Raw genomic sequence first — 21,246 nt, forward strand, 5'->3', positions numbered from 1 at the left:
ATGCCTCGGACTCTAGCAGTTGTCGTATTAGCATTAAGATTAACTAGGGCCAGAACCTTTGGTTTGAGGCAGAAGAAAAATTGAATTATAATGAAAATTCATGAAGATCATAGAAACTTTGGGTTTGTAGAAATCATAAACTGAAGGATTGAGGTTCTCTTGGGACTCAATGGGTGAAGGGGTACGCATTTACAAAATCTCACATACCTGTACTGAAGAATCCTAGCTTGAATTTCTTTGAATGGAGGCTTGACACTTGGAGCCCTAGTTCTTGCTTGAGAGAAAACTTGAGAGAGAAAAAATCTAATTTGAGAGAGTTATGAGTGAATGAGAGATTAGGATCTCTAAGAATTACTTGATTTCACTTAAAATAGTCCAAAACGACGTAGTATAGGGATTAAAAGAATGAGAAAAGACCAAAATTTCCCGAATTAAAAGTTGTGGGAGGTCGTCTACGGATGCCTTCTATGGACTGTAAAACATTCTACGGGATGTACAAGCATCCGCAGAAAATAGAGAAAATTTAGGGTTCTGAAGTTGGTTCAACGAGAGTTTCTACCATCTATAGGTCGATCTACAATTCATAAAAGTGCGTTTAAATGTCGGAGTTTTCTGAACTCTAAACTCTTGTGTTTACGGACTGATTTATGGCCTGTGAAAGCTTCAACGATTTGTAAAAAAGTTCGTGAAATTCTTAGATAAATTTTCCGGTTCTGAACTCTGATCTACGAATCTCATCACGGTCCGTGTTTTCTTCTACGGTCCATAAAAGGTTCTGTAAGTCAGAAATTTTACAAACTTAACGTTTTACTGAACTTTTCAAGATCGGATCTGGATTTAGGAACTTTTAAGGTGTTACACTTATTGCGCTCATATTAATATTAATATATGCAACACTTATTGTTAGCATAATCAATTAACTTACAATCAGAAATCTAATATCCTTTTTACTCTCAAAATCAAGTAGAAAATATTAGCAAGATTTATATAAATATATATTAAACCTGATTAACATTGTAAAAAATATTAGCAAAAAATTAATAAAATGGGAGATAAATTTTTTTCCTTATTTATTCTATGTGGTTCCAAATCTATCATTTCAAAAAAAAAAATACTAACATTCTCACTCACAATTTGAGAAAAAACAAACCATGACTACAACATCCTTTACTCATAAAAATATTATTTTTGGCTAATACAATTTTATCACACTCAAATGCAACCTTCCCCTTCCCCCATGTTATCATTCCATTGAAACCAAATTATTTTGGATATTAGGAACAGGCATCACTTTAGTTAATGCCAAAGTTTTTCAGATGCGAATTTGAGAACAACTTTTTCTTTTTAAGAACTTGAGTAGTTATCGAATCACCAAGATAAACAAATTTTTCTCCTTTATTAACTTGGATGTAAGACATAAAATCAGTTTTACTGGCATAAATATGTCTAGTAGCACCAAGCTATCTTCCAGCCACTCACATTGTCCATAATGTTCACTTGGAAAATGACCTCCACAATAATATTATCTACTTCAGTCAAATTTACTATTGCAAAAGCAGGATTGTCATTTTTCCCAACTCCGTTTCTGCATTGATTTGCATGATAGCCTAATTTGCCACACACAAAATAAGTGTACCATCTGGCCAAGTAAAAGCGTATTTCATTTCTAAAAGTTTGATTGTCGACTCTGAATTCATAATCAGGTCCGTTTTCATACCTGATATTTTTATTGTGAAATTTATTTATGTCTAAAAGATTGACTTTTGTAGCGATTTTTTGCTTTGGCAGAAATTGATTGTTGTCGGTTGATATCCTCGATGATGATGGGTTTCACCAAATTATCAGAGATAATTGCTTTTCTTTATGCTTCAAATTTATTTGTAGTTACTCCAAAATTGCAGTTGTTTTAGATCAACGTACTAGCCACACTGCTTTGGCAAAATAATTTTTTTTGACTTAATATCGTCAACTAGTTTTTGAAACTCATTAATTTGTACCTTCACATCTTTCTCTTCAGTCATCTCCCATTTATAAGAATTACCAATAACATACTTTTTTAGTAGCATCTTTTGCAGTATTTTTAGCAACAACGAGTCTCAAATCTCCTTTGCTTTTGTATGTTAGACGAGGAAAAACTACTCCTTAGCCCCTACCACTAGAGAGAGACAGAAAGCTATCAAAATCCTAACTTCATGCAAGTTGAGGTTTTGTTATATCTCTTCGAGAAATAACGTGGACGTAAGGAATAGAGTGAAATCTGATAGTCAATTTACAAGGGTTAGCATAGTACTCAGGTGGATCTAACTCTCAACTTCATGAAAGAGCAACCTTTCAAGACTAAGCAAATAAACCCTACCCTACCCCTATCACCAGAGAGAGAGAGTTATCAAAACCCCAAATTTCATGCAAGTGGAAGTTTTGTTGTATATCGTTGAGTAATAATATAGACATAAAAATATAGCGAAATTTGATTGTCAATTAATTAGATTTTAACATGGTACTCAAAAAAGGTGAATCTAACTCTCAGCTTGATAAAAGTTTAACCTTCCAAGACCAAGCAAGACTTCTTTCCTCAACCTCTATAACCGAAGAGAGAGAGAAAAGGTTATCAAAACTCCTAATTCCATGCAAGTGAAAATTATGTTGTATCTCCTCAAGAAATAAAATGGTTGTGAAGAATATAGTGAAACCTAATTGTCAATTAATTGGGGTCTTAGCATGGTACTCGAAGTAAGTGGATCTAATTCTCAACATTATAAAAGAGCAGTCTTCCAAAACCAATCAACACCTCCTCCTCAGCCCCTACCACCAAATAGAGAAGGCTTTCGAAAGCCCAGTCTATGCAAGTGGAAGTTTTATTGTGTCTCCCCTCAAGTAATAACATGGACGTGAAGAACAAAGTGAAACATAATTATCAATTAATTGGGATCTTTGCGTAGTACTCCAATCAGGTAGATCTAACTCTCAACTTCTTGAGAGAGAGAGAGAGAGAGAGAGAGAGAGTCCCATGCAAGTGGAAGTTTTGTTGTATCTCCTAGAGTAATAGGATGGACGTGACGAATAAATGAAACCTGATTGTCAATTAATTGGGATCTTAGCATAGTACTCGAATTAAGTGGATCTCACTCAGGCTTCATAAAAGGGCAACCTTCCAAAACTAGGCAAAACCTCCTCCTCAGCCCCCACCACCACAGGGAGAGGGAGGGAGAGAGAATTAGCAACTGTAACCTCTTCATTACATGATATCTTACAATATTCACAAGAGAATGTGACATTAGAGAAAATGGGGAGGCGACCTTTCTGTACTCCTCCCCCAAGTATAATGCTGATTTGATACGGACATATATCATCTTTAACTGGCTATAATTTCTTATTAACTTTGACAAAAATTCTGTCAACCTGTAAACTAGGCTAAAAATATCAGTGCTTCTGCTTCTAAAAGGACTTCGCATACGTTTCAGCATATATCATTCAGGGTGGCAAGACTTGTTTCACTTTAGTGGTTGAAGTTCTTGTTCGCGCACAATGGTTTCAACACTTTCAACACGCTCATATGGAAGAGGTGATTCTTTACCCCGCCTCCATATTAACCATCCTAGGAAAGCTGATAGTCCAAGTATCAACACAACTGACAATGCTATAACTACGATCAAGTAACTTTGCGGCCATCCAGTCCTATATCATTACAACAAAACAATGGTAATCAAGACCTTATATCACACAAATCTATCAATACTCAGGATAGTAAGGATTATGCTCAGCAAAATCTTTATACATAGCAATTTATGTAAGAGATGTTCTAAAGAACAAAAGGATGCATGTCAATACCACATAGGAATACCACAAAGCAGGAAAGAAGTGACTCCGTGAAATCATAGCGATAGTGTATTTTACTATCTTCTGTTTAGCCTTTATTATTCAATCAGGATGCACTACTGAGTTTCTGCTGTAGCGGTGTAGGGAGAGAGAAAATTCCAGAGTAATGTTCGGTCAATTAATTTCACAATTTCATTGCTTTCATGTTCTACAGATAGACAACTTGCAGAAGAACTCGAGTACATGCTCAACACAAAGAAAACTCTCAACATATTCGACACAAAAAGAAGTGAAGTAACCAGTCAGAAAAGAATGTCTTCTCCCAATAACAGAAATATTTACACAGAAAACTCTAGCTCTCATCAACATATTCAACACAAACAGAAGCTGAAGTAACCAGTCGGCAAAAATATATCTTCTCCCAATTACAGAAATCTTGATAGTAGCGACTCAAGCAGTGTTTTGGACGGCAAAAGGCGACAAGGGTCTGCCTCACCACAAGGCCCCTTTTTGAAGTGTGGAGCCAATTAATACCAAAAAATTAAAATATTTAATTGCATATATAAATAATCAAAATCTCAATAGCAATAACATATTAGCAAATATTTCAATTCAAAAACTGAAAATAGATAGTAGATACTAGAAGTCTTGAATGAAAAAAAAAAAGAACAAAAGTCAAAACAGTGGTAGAAGTAACTCTGAAGTCTAAAGAAGAAGGAAAAAGAAACAGAGGAAGATGAAATCTGAAGAAGTGAAAAAGAAGAAATTAGAAGAGGAAAGGAAGAAATAGGTATTGGTTGGACTTTGGAGTCACCGGAAAAGTTTGGTTGGTTGTCAAAGAAGTCTAGTCAAGTCGACTGGTTGGAGTAAGAGTCACAGTCACAGATCGCAGTCTAAGAGTGCAACTGTACAAATTTGAACACAAAACCCTAAAATTACCTTTTAACTTTTAAAACCTAAAGTAGTCACCTTTTTTTAAAGAAAATACAAAAGGTGACGCCGGCATCGCCTTTTAAAGATCGCCTCGCCACAAAGCTAATAGGTAATGAAGGGTTGCCTCGCCTCGCCTCTCGCCATTGGCGACGACGCGATCGCCTTTCACAACACTGGACTCAAGCAGCAGAACAGGAGCTCATTTTATAAGATGATAATTTGTCGAAGGAAAATAAAGTAGAATTGACAAGAAAGTGAAATCCGAAAAAAGATAAAATAAAGAAAAGTCCAAATAACAGTCACGCCCTCAACATGTATTCTTTCAATTGAATTTGGCGGCTTTCATTGCAGCATTTTCAGATTGGAAAAGCGCAAAACAGGAGACAAGGTTCATGGGGAATGAAGTTTAACAAAGAAGTGACGTGTGTGCTTCTTTGAAATGAACGCACAATTTATGAAAATTAAAACGATGCGGAACATATATGAATTTAGTACTAGAAGAATCATATTGAAATTAATTAACTGATTTCACCATCCAACATAAAATATAATACTGACATTAATTCAACACCTTAAATTTGAGAGCTAAGAACCAACTACTTCTCCTTTGGATCAATTTGGCTTCATTGTTTGAAGTACATACTTCTCTGAAATGCATGGCTTCACCAGCAAAGTGCTAACCTATTGCTTCACATAGCTTTAAACAACAAAGCGAGGGCTTCTACTAAGACAATTTCATTATTTTCCTTCAAATATTTGGCAATTTCTCAAAATGAAAAAATAACTCATACATTCTGCGGAGCCATCCCTTCAAACTTCCTATAAAGAATTTAAATTTTGATGCTATGTGCTTAATCATCATTCTAATTAGAATTAAGCAATAGATATTTGTACATCCCCTCTAAGGGTCAAGTCTAAACTACAAAATTCAATTTTGTTCATCCCTTCAAACTTCCTATAAAGAATTTAAATTTTGATGCTATGTGCTTAATCATCATTCTAATTAGAATTAAGCAATAGATATTTGTACATCCCCTCTAAGGGTCAAGTCAAAACTACAAAATTCAATTTTGTTCAACCATAATAATCAACCAGAACTTGTGGCAGTCTCAACGCATGTGCATATTCTTTTAAGAAAAAAATTAGTTCATTTTGAAGGTAAACTACTAAATATTTCATAAATTAAGAGATAAATGATTCTAAGAAATATTGAAAAAACTGGAGATACTGATTCATGAAGTAAGAGAGTTGGAGCGAAGTTTAGCTCAATATGTTCAAGCAAGTAATAGTAACATTTAACTAATTTTGACTTTAAAGTTTTATGTGAAACCATGCTAATAATTTAAGAAGGTACTTGGCAATATGGACAGTCTCAACCGATAAAATTGTTTGATTCGTCACATATTATGATTACTTATGACTTCATCAAAGAATAATCAGTTAAGATATAATTACCGTTATTCATACCTATATGTCAAATTAAATATCTTTCTTAGAATTAAAATCAACCGAATGCAGCAGGAGTGGAAATTCTGACATGTAAAAATTTCAGCGTTAAATATTTGTTGAAAACTTTTTCTAGAATACAGAAAACTTTTCATTGATTAACAGAAGAAAATACTAACCATTGGTTGGGGAACATAAAATTTATTCCATCTATTTCAGTTATTTGACATAGTTTGACTAGACACGAAGTATAAGAAAACTTTTGAATCTTGTGATCTTATCAAACCGCCTTCGCGTCATAAACATGCCACATCATTTGTACACGGAAGTGGATTGGAATTTTAAAATTAATAGAAAAAAACATTCTTTTTTAAAGAGAGGAAATTGGAAAGAAACACACATAAATGAAACAGGGAGAGTACTATTCATTGGAACATCCGGAGTGAAGTCATAAACATACAAATGAAAAAATTTGAGAAGCTTATGGAACAGTCTTCAAAATTGCACAAGCAAATTACCAAACACAACACCTCTCCCTCATCCAAGCTCAAATAATTGGCCCAGTTGTCTTTGCCACTATCTTATTCTTCATAGACAACAAATGATAGAAATTTAGACAGTTAGTCGATACTCAAGCTGCTGAAGTCATGTGAGCTGGCAAAACTATTAAAACCAACAATTTCAAGAACACTGTACTGTTTGACAAGGGAATTTCACCAGTTAATATTCTGGAGAAGGAGACAACACTAATAGGAAAAGGGATGGTGAAAAAAAAAAGATCTGTAAGGATGAGGATATGCAGAGTACTTAATCAAAATGCAAGAACGGAGATAGCCTACATACCTTTTTGGCAGGGGCTCAATACCCCATTCAAATAATTTGTAACTCCCAAATGTATCAGGAAGATGAACGCGATTTTCAGCCAAACGGTGTATCGTTTCCTGTAAATAGATATGATGAATAGTTGAATACACAAAAATTGTTCAAGTTAAGGAATAATATGCCAATATTTAGAACTCGGAATCACCATGGCAGCAGCATTTGTCATATAATCTGCGGATCCTGCTGGATAGATGGCCCATTTAATAAGGGAATCATTTCCTTTTGTCGATAAGTTCATTAAGTGGACCTGCAAGGATTCTCACAATATGTAGCAGCATCACGTATGATAAGTTAAAACACAAGTGTGATTAAGTAACATGAAAGAGGAGCATTTAGCTCTAAGATGAGACATATTCAGACAAATTTGGGTTTAACTAAAATTGTAGTTTTTTTTAGAGAAGGGTAACTGTGTATTCACAAAGGTAACTAAAATTGTTGTTTTCAAACAAGAATACCTGTGAGAAGTTAATGACCAACTCTTGGGCAATGAGATGGGTAAGCTCTGTCATGTGAGGCTTCAAGTCTGAGTAATTCACACTCACTGACATATAAAATGTAATGCATCCAACCTTAATTTCTCCTGCAAATTGAGATCACTGATGAATGCGCAGTGGAAACGACTTATAATTGCCAACATATCTGCACTAGAATCTTGCTTTAACATGAGAGTAAAGCTCTAATTAACAGAAGTGCCTAATCTTTAAAAATTATCATGTCATCATGTAAACTTGACATTACAAAAGAGTCAAACAAGACACCTGTTGCATAGGTCTTCACAAATTTGACCAAGATTCTACTGCAGACATACTGAAGGGAAGTTGTCAGTATAAGCTAGAGGAGGGAATTTGAGACGGTTGGCAAAAGGTTTATAAATATCCAATTGGTGGCAATTATTATATTCCTTACAATTGTTAGTCGAATATTGACCAGAAGTTTTCTTTTAAACGTGGTGTTCGGGGCAATTTATGTGCACCTCGACTAATTCCACGAGCTAATTGCTACCTCCCACCAATACAAGAATCCGGTAGCTCTATCAACCAAGGCTTGTACAGATGGGAAGATATCATCTAGCTTTTTTTGCTACCAATGGGATTTGAACCTAAGACCTCATGGTTCTCAATCCACTTCATTTAACCAGACCTTCTTTTTTGTTTTGAAATTGGTAACTGTTTCTATTTCTGTAAATCAGTACATGGGTTGTTGTACTGAAAACAATATTTAGTTAATGAACTCTAAAGGCACTGTCCTGTCCCTATAATGATTCTAAAACATCAATGATAGGGACAGTGTCATCAGAGTATATCTGATTACATCAAAAACACAAAGTTAGAAAACGATTCAGTTTGACTTGCTGCATGCTACTCTCCCTATTCTCAAAAACTCTTAAGATTTCTCTCTTTCCAGATAGCCCACCAAATAGTAGCAGGAATGATTCTCCAATTGCTTCTGTTCTTTGACTCTTAATATTTCTTATGCCTGAAAGTGCTTCTCAATAAGTTGGATGCTAGATCTCAAGACATTTATCTCGGTGAAAGAATATCCAAACTTATGGTCAAATGTCAACACATATGCTGATATTGGTCAAGAAAAGAAAATAACAGAGTTATCTTGTACAAAGGTAATAGAACTAAAATCACCATTTGGCAATTCAAAGTTGATTACATTTTTCACAAAAAAAACCAGAAACCAAAATGGATTGAAATGGAGGGGAAAAGTAATAAGGCTTCAAATGAATTAATTTTTAGAAACAAGATACAGAACTTACTAGAAGTACTCCACTCTATAATTGGAAAAAGAAAAGTGATGATTGACAGGCATCTTAAAGGATGGGTAAAAGATAGTAGTACACTGTACCAGGTGCATTATACCCAGGAGATCCAGTAGGAACCAATGCAGAATTTATACTTCCTGTGGAGTTTGTGTTATCCAAGCCTGAGGGCAATGGAGGTGGAGGAGATAAATTGAGTCTGTTCCATAAATCAGAACAATTGGTTTTCCAGAAACCAATCATTTCATGTTGACGATCATAAGTTACAAGGGTGTTGCGGACAATAATTCCTGTGCAGTAAAAGCATGAATGTGACAACACGTACAACAAGGAACAGTAAGGAAAACAATCCTTCCCAAAGATGCCAAAAGATATTAAATAAGAAATACCTCCGAGAAGAGTTGTTGCATCCTTCCCATTCTGAAATATCCCCAGACAATAAGCACCACGCACCTTTGAGTGCTTCATAGCACAGAAGTTCGGGCGAAGAAAATGGGGAATATCAGTTAATACAAAAACACTTAAAAGAAATTAATCAGGAGACCAAAGCCAGAAGGGGGTACAAATTCATCAGGCAAGGTAGTTTAAAAACGAGGAGAGTAAGATGCCTACCCGGAACAAGTAGTTTTCAGGGGACAGAGAGAGTTTCTTTCCATTGCTGAATACCATGTCGACAGGTGGAAAGGATTTTGAGAGTTGTGAGATGCCACTGAAATATACATGACACTTGATACCTCTAGCGACACCAAAAGTAAAAGGGAAACAATTGAAATGATTTAAGAACTCTTTTGTAGTGATATATATTACCTTCCTGCACCAGAAAAACAGATATCTTTATAATTTGGATCAGGCCCTTCAATCAGTTTTAGAGAAAGAACCGCTTTCATAACCTGAAAACAAAATTGCCAGAAGTTCATTGCATAGAGAAAAGTTTTTTTCTGATTTTCCCATTTTTTAAACAAAACCTATTACCCACTAACTAGTAAGTAGTAACACATAGAATTACTGTAGAAACCATCAATCCTTTTTTTCCCTACACGAAAGAATGCAATGCAAAGGAATGGAAGGCCAGAAAGTACAATCATCAAAGGTTTGCAGCAACTCCACAAGATGTTTGTATGTATCTTATTTGTTTTATAGAGTAAGGGCAATAGTATATATCAAAAAGATTTCCGATTTCTCTTCAACATCCCAGGAGAAAATTCCTGGTACTTTCTTAAATTTTCAACAATTTAAAAAGATAATCAACTATAATTAGTGGTTAAGCAACAACGACAACAATCAGCACCAACTATAGTCAGTGGTTAAGCAATGTAAAATGAGTAGTCCTTTAAGAAGACCTTATGGAAAATGGTTAAGTAGTAGGATGACAAATTCTTTTCTTCCCTTCAAACTTGTGTAGTTGTATTGAAGCCTAATCCGGTATTTAAGTGAGATTAAGAGGTTTTAGGTCCACGTCCCACTGATTATAAGAGAATTCTCGTCACACTAGCATGTGGTAATTTGTTTAGGGATGAAAATGGGGCAGGGCAGTGCAAGACTTCACCTGCTAAGATTTTGACCCGCCCTGCCCTGTCCCGTTTAGCATTTTCCAAAAATAAAAAATATGCTGCCTTGCTAAGACCTGAACCCTCCCCCCCGCACCCCTTAAATGTTGTCTTTCATTTCTCCTCTTTATTTTTCACTTTGCACCATGGTATTTTTGTTCTTTTAACTTCTTTTGATTTCTTTAAAAAAATTGGATAAACAATCAGTTCCCGAAATTACATCAAATTTTTATTCTTAGTTCACTGCACGATCTAGTTCAAAAATCAACACCAAACTAATTAAGTGTTTTATCCGCTATTTCTTATTCTTTTTCTTTTGCTCTGAACTTCTGATCAACGATGTTGATCTTGAAAGTGTCAAAACTAATCTAATTGGCCATCTTTCAAAGGTTCTTTAAAATAACTCAATGTATATTTGATTTCCTCATAAAAAATTTCTCCTTTTCACACAATTTTAATGCTTTATATGCACATTCATAGAATAATTTTGAATTCGTCCAGCTACTGTTTGTGGTTAATTAAGTTGGATTCTTCTTTTCTTGTTAACACCATGAAAAAGATAAATAAAAGACACGGTGTGACAAACAATTAGAAGGTGAATTTAATACAATTAACAATTTTAACGAATGACTATTTAGTGTAAGAACCTGCCAAAGATAAATCTCATAATATCTGATTTTCTTTTCCAATGGGAATAAGATGTATATGAATGATATATCAAATGCTTTATTTCAACTCCTAGCAGGAAAATATGCAACAATTATTATTATGCTATTGTTAACTAAGACCTATTCTTAATTAATTTTTGCTTGAGATAAACATTAACAAACCTCTATTTGAATTGATGGAGACACAGACGAAGAACACAGTTTCAATTTGAATCGATGCGGTGATTCAAACTAGGGAAAAAGAATAAAATAAATGGGTCAATCCAACTTTGCCCGACCCTCACAATTAAAAAATTTCAAACATTAATTTTTTCCCTGCCCCGCCTCATTTATTTGTTCTACTGCGCTGCCCTGCCCTGCCCTATTATGTGATTGCCCTGCCCCATGTCGTCTGTCCCAATTGTCATCCCTAAATTTATTCCACAAATCAATGGTGTATATAGTACCTATATAAAAGCCAAAACAAAATCAAAATAGGACTCTGCAATCAAATAGACATTATTACTGACACATTATACAAATGAAGCTCACTTTTCCCAGATTTAATTTCTTCAAGATATTCTTCTCATCACAAGCATTTTACTTTCCATTCTTCAAGATTTAATTTCAGGCAGAATGCATGACAAAGATGACAGAAATAATAGCGAGAAATTAAGAGAAATATATCTTACAGCACTCTTGAAGGCTGCAAATGCTGCTTCTGGAAGGTAAGCATATGTGGTACCACTATCAAGCACTGTCCCATGATTTCCGTCAAAAACCCGTGGGTTCAGACTCAATGCCTTCCCAGCAACATGTATCTCCTTCAGCTCAATATTGTAATATGGACTGTTGCCATCCGAGACTAGAGTAAATGCATAAGTTTATCAAGCGCATTTGTTAGGAGAACACCTAACATTCCTGTGTCATTAAGCAATTATTTCCAATACATACCTGCGTACAGGATCCGAATTGGTAAAGACCATGTCTGAAGGGGGTTTTATTCCGCCAAGAACCATTGCACCGCCACCGAAGTCCATCCCTCCATAACACAAGGAGAAAGAATCACTAATTACATGTTTCTCAACAAGCTGATCCACTATACTGAGATCCCCACGACCCAAGCCCATTATACCATCAGCGTGTTGGCTGTAAAGATCACCAGTTTCCCTATTTTCACATCCAAATACAGCTCGCTGGGGTGCAAGCTCACTTTGGTTTCCAAAGGACACAATGTCCTGTCCAAGCACCCCGCTACTAGAACTCATCTCAGCATACTGCCGTTCATAAATACACTGCTCCCTCTCATTGTCACATGTACAGTCAATATTACATTTTACAGGCTGATAGGTGCTTGACATTTCTGGCTGAAATCTAGGATCCTAAGTAAGACAACATTCAGAGGACAATAATCAACCAAATTATAGAAATCGAAATGCAATAGAATCTAACTGGTAAAATTAAGCAACTCTTATCAACAGTTTGGACTATGTAATCTTATAGGTTACAAAGTTATCTAGGGTAGTAATTGGTTATACTTGTATACCCACTAGCAGACCTTCTTACGAATAAGATCAAATAAGTAATAAACCTCATGCACATCATCAGACAAATCAAGCATGGAATGACTTCTGTACAGCAACAATGAGAGTCCTAGAATTTGTTTCATAAGTAGAAGCTTAGAAATTGATTTTGATCCAACTTCACCTCTAGGTTGTTTAAACCTTTAATTTTTCCTTTCGTCTCTTCTTATATTTCAAATTACTTATCATAGTTGGATTATTTTATATTGGACGTCAGCCCACTACAACCGTCCTTCTCAATCCAAGTTTGGCACCAATTATACAACTACGCCTCAATCCCAAACAAGTTGGGGTCGATTATGCTTGGCACCACTTATACTTCGCAAAATTCATAGAGGTGGGACACATCCATGCAGGGATATGTGATTCTTAAAGAATACCTAATTTGAATTTTAATTACTTAGCATTGGAACAAAGTGAGCCTAAATAGAGAAGAATATATATTAAGGATTGATATAACCAATCCTAACTAGTTTAGGATTGAGGAATAGGTTATTGATATTCTTTTTCGATAATGAGATTCATCTAGAATGCCTAGATAAATATAGAACCATAGTTTTCCAGACAGACAAATGGTGTGCGGCCTTAGGCACCCACCTAATAGGCAGCAATCAGCAATCAGACCCTCTAGGATGCTAGTCTCACAGGAGAGATTTTGAGAAGAGGGGAATAGCAATGACCTTTGCTTTCTTGAGTGCTGAAAGGACTACAAATGTCATTTTATTGGCATTGTGCTCCAACTCTTCATGGGTTAAAATTGGATAACTTCGATTAAGTAATTTCTGCTAAGGTGGTCATAAGGCAGAACATAAGATTATTGAAACTGATACCCTTCCTATGTTTTGTGTATGCTGAAGGAGAAAAACAAAGATCACTTGAAGGACTGACATTTCTTACCACTATAGGGAACATTATTATTTTTCTTATTTTCAATAAGCCCAGTATAGGAAACATCTTTGTCTATTGACCAGGACTTCCCAAACAATAGAATAGCAAAGATCCAAACTGGAATTCCCAAACAATAGAATAGCAAAGATCCAAACTAACAATTTTGTTCTTTCTGCATTTTTATTATTGCAATGTAAGCAAAACCTCAGATTTGATAATCATTTGTCATTTAAAAAAAAAAAAGGTAAGACATCTGAGGTTTGAAATTCTATAGAATGTTCTTCCACATAATGGAATGATAAAAGTGTGAATCAATTATTCACATGAGATAAAGCTTGTATTTAGCAGATAAACTCCTGAAAAGCAACTTATCTTTCCCTCATAAACATAAACAAAGAACCGTATATAACACAGTTCATGAATTTGCACATTTTTCCTACCACATTAAATTCTCCAAGTTTCTGAAGCAACATAAAAGAATAAAAACTAGGTGTCATCCATGATTATGTCGTATTGAGCTACTTTCAGTCAGAAAATATATACAACTGAGGATCCCAGTATCTCAAAGTCCTTGATCAAAATTAAGATACAGAAAGTTAAAACAGAAAAAAAAAATCAGAAATCTGCCTACCTGATGCTTGCCGCATTGTACGCATGTAGAGCAAGGCACATATGTAACAGTACTCCCAGTATCCACTATAAGAGCAAACCTCTGGGGTGGAGTTCCAATCCAAAGACGGGTTGTATAGTATCTACATCAAAGTAATTTGCCCAAAATCAACAAAAAAGTAAAACTTCCTCTGAAAGAATGTATTCTATATTCATTTTCCAGTATCTGATTATCTTGAATTATGAGATATGTTCACTCCAGATAAAATACAAATTTTGATAAATGACTTCCCATAAGTAGAGACGCCAATTTTTTTTTGCAAATATCTCAACTATTACTCACCATCACTCGTTTCAGTTAAGGCATGGTTAATCTTAATATTCATAAATATAATACTTATTGCACCATTTGTCACCTACTTTTATGTCCAAGAGAACACTAGAGGATGATTTTCCATCCAAAACATTTTATATGAGGAGAAGATACCCTCCTATTAGGAAACGAACGCGGCTGTAATTAAGCTCAAAAAACACAAATTATACATCCGTTGAGAACAGATCGTAGCAGTGAATTAAAGGAACAGACCCGTTGAGGAGGAGATCGTCGTGGAGAGCCATTCGAGCATTCACCGGGATTTTCTGGAGGAGTCGACCAGAGAGTTGGGAAGGCGAGGACCGAAACGATGTGTCTTTGGGGGGGAAAAGTGGGAGAACCATGGCAGTCCGATGACTGGTATTCGGTACATCCGAAAAGCGCAAACATGAAACGACATCGTAATCGACCAGCATAAGTATAATGGAGACAATCGTGAAAGTATCGGTGAACGACGCCCGATCCATTGCAGGTCAACTATGCTATCACGGATTGCCGACAGATATCTCCTATGGAATGTGGGATCGCCAGAGATGAAGAAAAATAAGAAGATATGAAAGATTCGTCCAGTAAAAGGCCCGCCGGAAAGTCGGCGAGGCCGGAGGAAAAGGACAGAGTAACGGAACCTGACAAAACGGGTTAAGCAAAGCCAGGAAGGTCGAAGCGAGATGGTGGGTCACAAGTACTCCTATTTGTATTATATATATATATATATATATATATATGCCTGTTCAAAACCGTCCACCGATAACCTATCCACAAAATTGGCTTATTGGTATAGGATTAGCGGATTAGCGGATGGGAAATGGATTTAAATTTTATAATTAACGATTTATCGGTGTGGGGGACGGATTACTCAATTTTATTATTAGGTAAACTGTTAATCCGTTAAGAATTTATTATATTATAATATATTTTATCCCTAAACATATAAAATATTTATAATATTGATAATTATAATTTATAAATCTAAAATAAGGGTCAAGCCCATTTAATTAAACAGACCAAACCCATTTAATTAAATAGGCAAGCCCATTTAAAGTAGCAACCCTACTTCTACTCTTCTACAGAGTTCTACACTTCTACTAGGGCACTTGGCTAAGCTTAACTACTTGTCGTTGCCGCCTCCGTCTTAGTCTCTCAGACTCTCATCTCTTATTCTCTCTTGCCCAGTTGCGCCGCCTTCCCTTCTCCTCCACCAGACCTCTCCTCCTTTCCCTTAGGCCGTCGAACCTCCGCCTCTATTCTCTTTCCAAAAGTTGGGTATGAACACTAGAGAGGGAGAGAAGGGATAACAACAGTTCAAAATCTCAACACGAAAAGGGATTTCAAAGATTCAGTGATATGATATCAGTGGTGGTTTAGGGATTGGTTACTATCATACTGGAGTTGTCCTTCCTTCACCTAGAGATCTTATTAATACGGTAAAGTTTCTACCTAATATAAGATATATGACATGTGTCGGAGTGCTTTTAGTAGTGTGATTTACCCCAAGACTCGTTCTTTGTAGTGACTTTCTACACTTTGATTCTTAATTTACTTGTCCAAAAAGCTTTGGAACATACCTTACATAATTGTTGTTGTACTGGTGAGTCTAAGCAATGAATAATATATGTCAAAATATGTATCTCTTTATTGTCCCATGGAGATGGTCATTTGAGATGGCTACTGGGTATAAGTTTTTCTTTCATTTGTGAAGTTTGAGGGGCTGGTGATATGTGTGCTGACAGCAGAAACCACCTTGCTTGCCACAATTTATAGTGGGCAATAAATAGGCTGCTTTCGCGTTTAAAATTTTACTGTTGCTACAAAACTTCTCAAAGTTTTGATTGACAGAGTGCAAGGCTACAATGTATATCAGTTTGTTAGAATTTTTAAATTGTTGTCTTTGGGTTGATTCTGAAGATACAAATAAATTCGAAATGCCTTTTACTTGGTAACCTATACTTAACCGATACACCATCCGATAACAGTCCGATAATTGCTAATCCGATACCGAACCAATCGATATCTTATAGGTTGGCTAGCGGATTAGTACTTTTAAAAGCCGATAACCATTAAGTCAAATCGTTAAATATAATAATCCGTCCGATCCGCCGATAAGCAGCCCTATATATATATATATATATATATATATATATATATATATATATATATATATACACTACTCATAAACTTGACAAAATTGAACAAAAGGTGTTTTTTCCAACTGTTGATTTTATTTTTGGTGACTTTTTTATCCAAAAAAGCGTAAAAATCACTTAAAAATTAATTTGGGATCAAATTAATATCACTAAAATCTTTTAATCTTTTTTAAAATACAAACACACCCCATTCTTCAACTATTCATGTAATAAAAACATACTCATTTTAAAAAAAAATCATTCAAACTTTCTTTCTTGGAAAAACAATCAATTATGGCTCCTCTACAATTAATAGATTCGTTGCCTCATCGTAAGTCTGTCACTCTATCGAAAAACTCAACATCGTAGTCCGTCGTCACTCTTCTTAAGGTAGGGTAAGTCATTTTTTTAGAAATTTTTTTGATTTGTTAACAAGAATACTGTTGGGTTTTGAACTTTTTGGGGATTAATGAACAAAAATTTGTTCTATAGTTGAGAAAATTGAATAATGTGTCTAATGAGTTTGTTTGTTTTGTTTTATAAAAAAATTGAGAAATCCAAAAATACCCTAAATTTTGGGAAATCTTTAAAAATATGTGTTGTTGTTGAGTGAAAACTCATTTTTTTTGTTATTTTTGTTCTTCTCTTTGTGACCATCGTTGAATCAAATAGTGTAGTGTGAAAAATAATTTTTTGTTGGAAATTCTGGAAATTCACAGTACACTCATTTGTTGGAAACAGTAGGGTCATCTGTTGCAACAGATGACTCATATGTTGGTAAAAATACAGTTAGTTATGTTGTATTGATTTATTTTAACATATAACTCATATGTTGAAAGAAGGGTCATCTGTTGCAATAGATGACTCATATGTTGGTAGAAATTCTAACAAAATGATCATCTGTTGCAACAGATCACCCATGAGTTACAGCAACAGAAAGGTCATCTGTTTCAAAAAAAAGTCTCATATGTGCATCAGAAAGATCATCTATTGCAACAGGTCACTCATGTGTTGCAACAGAATGGTCATTTATTGCAATGGAAGGTTTTATCTGTGGTAACATATGGATCATATGTCACAAAAGATGACCTATTTTTTGGAAAAAATTAAACTTTTTTGCATTTGATAAATAAACTAATAGCCCTTATTTTTTTGAATCAGTTGTAACCATTTTTGTTTATCTTGTATATAAAATGTCAAGAGAAATACGAGAAACGACAGATGCTCAATTTTTTGTTGCTTCCTCTACTAATAAATTCTCTTTCTGTCGATGCAAAGAAAGTCAACATATACATGATGATTTTGTTAAGCATGTTAATGAATTGACAAATGCTAATAAGGAATTGACAACTAATAGGGGTGTCATTCCATCAAAAAGATTGCACAACTTAGGAGGTTAAAAAAAATTAATTTCTAGAACACTATCGAAAAAAATGACCAATATCAAGTCTTACTACTCCACTATCATTTTTAACTTTGACAGATTTTGGCACAATCTCAAAAGTCAAGGAGAAAGTCACTTGTGTGCGGCAAAAATTTCCATTTAAAGGTTATAACATTTTCGAGTAGAGTCCAACTCAACTAATGTCATCATTCTTGGAATGGATACGCGAGGGTCTTTACAAATGCACAAAAGTAAGTCAATCAATATTATTAATTTTTCTGATGTCCACTAATTAATGGTAACACCTCAAAAGTTGGAAAGTCGATGTGAAAGAAAAGAGTTACAGGAAATCACTAGTGCAATTCATACGAAGCCCACCTACATATTGTAGAAGGTCCTATGACTCGTAGGAAGACACTCATAGGTGAGCTCAATAGTTGGGAAAAACTTGAAGTTCTGAAGTCTTGGAAGAACCCACAGGATGGGCCGTAAAAAAGTTACGGGTCGAAGAGTTTCTCGTAGTATTGATCTAGGGACACAGTTTCAGAGGTTGGTTCCCACGAGGGGGTTGTACGGATCATAGGATAAGTGACAGATCGTAGGAGGTCCCGTTTAAGAGATTCAAAAAATTGGAATTTTGGATTGAATAGGACGAACTGTACATATGATCCATAAGAAAGTCTACGGCGTATTGGGGGATTGTCATAGATCGAATTCCAGAAAAGTGAATTTTTACCTTGATTCCATGAGGCCTATGCACGACTAGTAGAGTGACCTACGATGTAACACCCCTAAAGTTCCTAGCCGGAACTAACTCGAAATGATCTGAAATTTGCATCAGAGACTGGCCACGAGACCCTTCACGGGTCGTATTGCTTTTCACGACTCGTGAAGAGGCCTGACATCAGGGAGAAAGAGTAAAGAAGGGACCATGGAAGGCTCTACGGACCGCGCTTACCACAGACTGTGAATTTATCCGTGATCCTCATCCCCATGACCCTGAAGCATGCAAGGATCACAAGAGAGGACCACGAGCCATGGTGGTCTTCGTATGGCCACCTCTCCCAATCTAGCCTAAGTCTAGGACCACGATACTCACCACGGACCATGGTGAGCTTCACGGGCCGTGGTGGTTGTCTATGATTGTGCCCGACTCAGTTTTAATAAAGGATATTTCGGTCTTTTTTCACATTTTTCTAACTAAACCCTATAGTTTAGAGACCAAAAAACAGTCCTTTAACATACCAAATAGGGTTTTCCTCTCATTCACACTCGTATTTTCTAGCAAAAAGTGATTGGAGAAAAGAAAAAAAATTAGGGTTCAAGGTCTTCAAGCCATTCCCTCGAGTTTCAATCATCCCTTAGATTTCTAGGTATGTAAGGCTAATCATAATGTTGGGCTGAGTTCGTCCTCATACCCTACATACTTGTTTCATCTAGATTAAGATTGAGTTTGAGTTCAAATCCCGTTTGATTGAGTTCTTGAGTCATTTATGTAATTCCTTATCGAGTCCACTTTATATATATATATATATATATATATATATATATGAGTATATCATGTTTATTCTTATGATTTGAGATCTAAACTTGTTGTTCATAACTTCATTCCCATGAACCCAGTTGAGTTGAAAATTGTTGCATTATATGCATTTATTTTGAGATGAGGAGAATGGTTTTCATGCACTTAACGAATTATAATTTTAAACTGAGTCTATGCATATTTTATTGAGGTTTGAAAAAGAATGAGCATTGAGTCTAAATGAGTTAAGCATGAAGTTAAATGATTGATTTGATGATTGAGATGAATTGAGTTTGAGGAGAGTCCAATGAGTCTAAATGAGTTGATTTGATCATAATGACTAATTGAATATATTAGCATGTTGAGTCTTATGGGAGTAGCATTGAGCACCAATTTGGGTAAGAGTAAATAATATCTCAAATCGCATAAACTACGTAGCCAAGTAGGATAGAGGCTATGCCTCTCAAGTCCCAAAATAATGGATTTTGATTGATTTTGGATCCAATAAGGTTGATCGTCCCTTACCCTGGTAAGGTATTAGACAGCTGCGGCAACAACAGTGCAAATAATTATATCATCACTAGCTCATAAGTGATGGTTGTCGGTTAGAGAAACTCTCTAATATGATTTGTCGAATTGGTGAGTTGCATTTATTGAGTCCATTTTCAAAGCACCATTGATTATTAAACTACATGCTTCTTGAGTTGAGTCGATTACAAAATTGAGTCCTTGAGTTGATTTGAGTTCCTCAAGTTGAGTCTACAGAGTTAAGTTTCCTTGATATGGAGTTGTTGAGTTGTGTTTCCTTTGACTATTTTACATAATCGTATATTTCATGTACTGACTCTATTTGAACGATGCAGATACAGGTGATAAAGGTCCTCAACTGGCATACGGTTGAAGACTAGATCTCGTTCAACTTTTGGTGAGACCTTTTTGCATTCAGAGGATTTCATTGTTATTTCTTTCATTCGTCAACCTCTTGATAGTCATTTGAGGTAGTGTCACGACCCAAGCCTAGGGCCTAGACGTAATACGGCAAATGAGGAACCCAAAAGTACCTCACCTAAGCCTCTTAGCATTCATTTAGCTTTTCATAGGTAATGATAATAAGTAAACAAGCGGAAAACAAGGGGAAAGAGGGACTAAGGGAAATATCATAACAAAACTAGAATAGTCAAGCTTCAACTTACATATGCCCAACAATACTCCTATTCTTTAGACTTGGCGGGGGCTATGACAAGTCCCTAGCTCACCCTTAATCAAAATAGAATGAAATGTCATAACAATGTCTAAAACTCTTAACATATCATGAGCTAGAAAGATAAAGGAATATTATTCCTGAAACATAGGAACTCACCAAACGTAGCCTTCAACGATCCCGGCTAGCAACATAAAGGAGAACGAGGAGGAATGTCGGTCCCTACATGGTGATAATATGTAGGCAAAAATATGCATTTGTACTTTGAATGTACTAAGTATGTAGGCACGCAGTATAATGAAAAGCATTAAGGCATTTAAAAGTAAAGTACATGAGTAAGTGCATGCAAGAGTGATCAAGTAAATAACATTTGAAACATTCATTTGTGGGAAGATGACTGTAACTGACATAAGACCATGTGAGCTGCAACATGGAATCCAACGTAACCCCCTACATTGGAAGGGGAGACTACTTGCCAAGGTAGAACTCTGTCAACATTCATTACTTTAATATTTAATGGCCAT

General features: G+C 35.5%; 1 protein-coding gene across 2 annotated transcripts; it reads right to left on the minus strand.

Annotated features, from left to right (window-relative positions):
* Positions 1–3,111: 3,111 nt before the first annotated feature.
* Positions 3,112–15,186, minus strand: LOC129876003 (aspartic proteinase 36-like). Of its 2 annotated transcripts, none has more exons than XM_055951281.1 (12): positions 14,706–15,186; positions 14,142–14,262; positions 11,994–12,421; positions 11,732–11,888; positions 9,653–9,735; positions 9,458–9,554; positions 9,235–9,307; positions 8,932–9,135; positions 7,533–7,657; positions 7,223–7,324; positions 7,039–7,136; positions 3,112–3,675 (listed from the first exon to the last, which is right to left on the minus strand). In XM_055951281.1, exons 1-12 carry the CDS (start codon positions 14,957–14,959, stop codon positions 3,492–3,494), a joined length of 1,926 nt encoding a protein of 641 aa, XP_055807256.1. In that variant the 5' UTR covers positions 14,960–15,186; the 3' UTR covers positions 3,112–3,491. The 2 variants fall into 2 exon arrangements, with proteins under 2 accessions (XP_055807256.1, XP_055807257.1); XM_055951282.1 differs by lacking the exon at positions 3,112–3,675 and adding an exon at positions 6,597–6,781 and having other exon boundaries at positions 14,706–15,175.
* Between the last annotated feature and the right edge of the window lie 6,060 nt (positions 15,187–21,246).

The sequence above is a fragment of the Solanum dulcamara genome, chromosome 12 (assembly GCF_947179165.1).
Source record: "Solanum dulcamara chromosome 12, daSolDulc1.2, whole genome shotgun sequence".
NCBI lineage: Eukaryota > Viridiplantae > Streptophyta > Magnoliopsida > Solanales > Solanaceae > Solanum > Solanum dulcamara.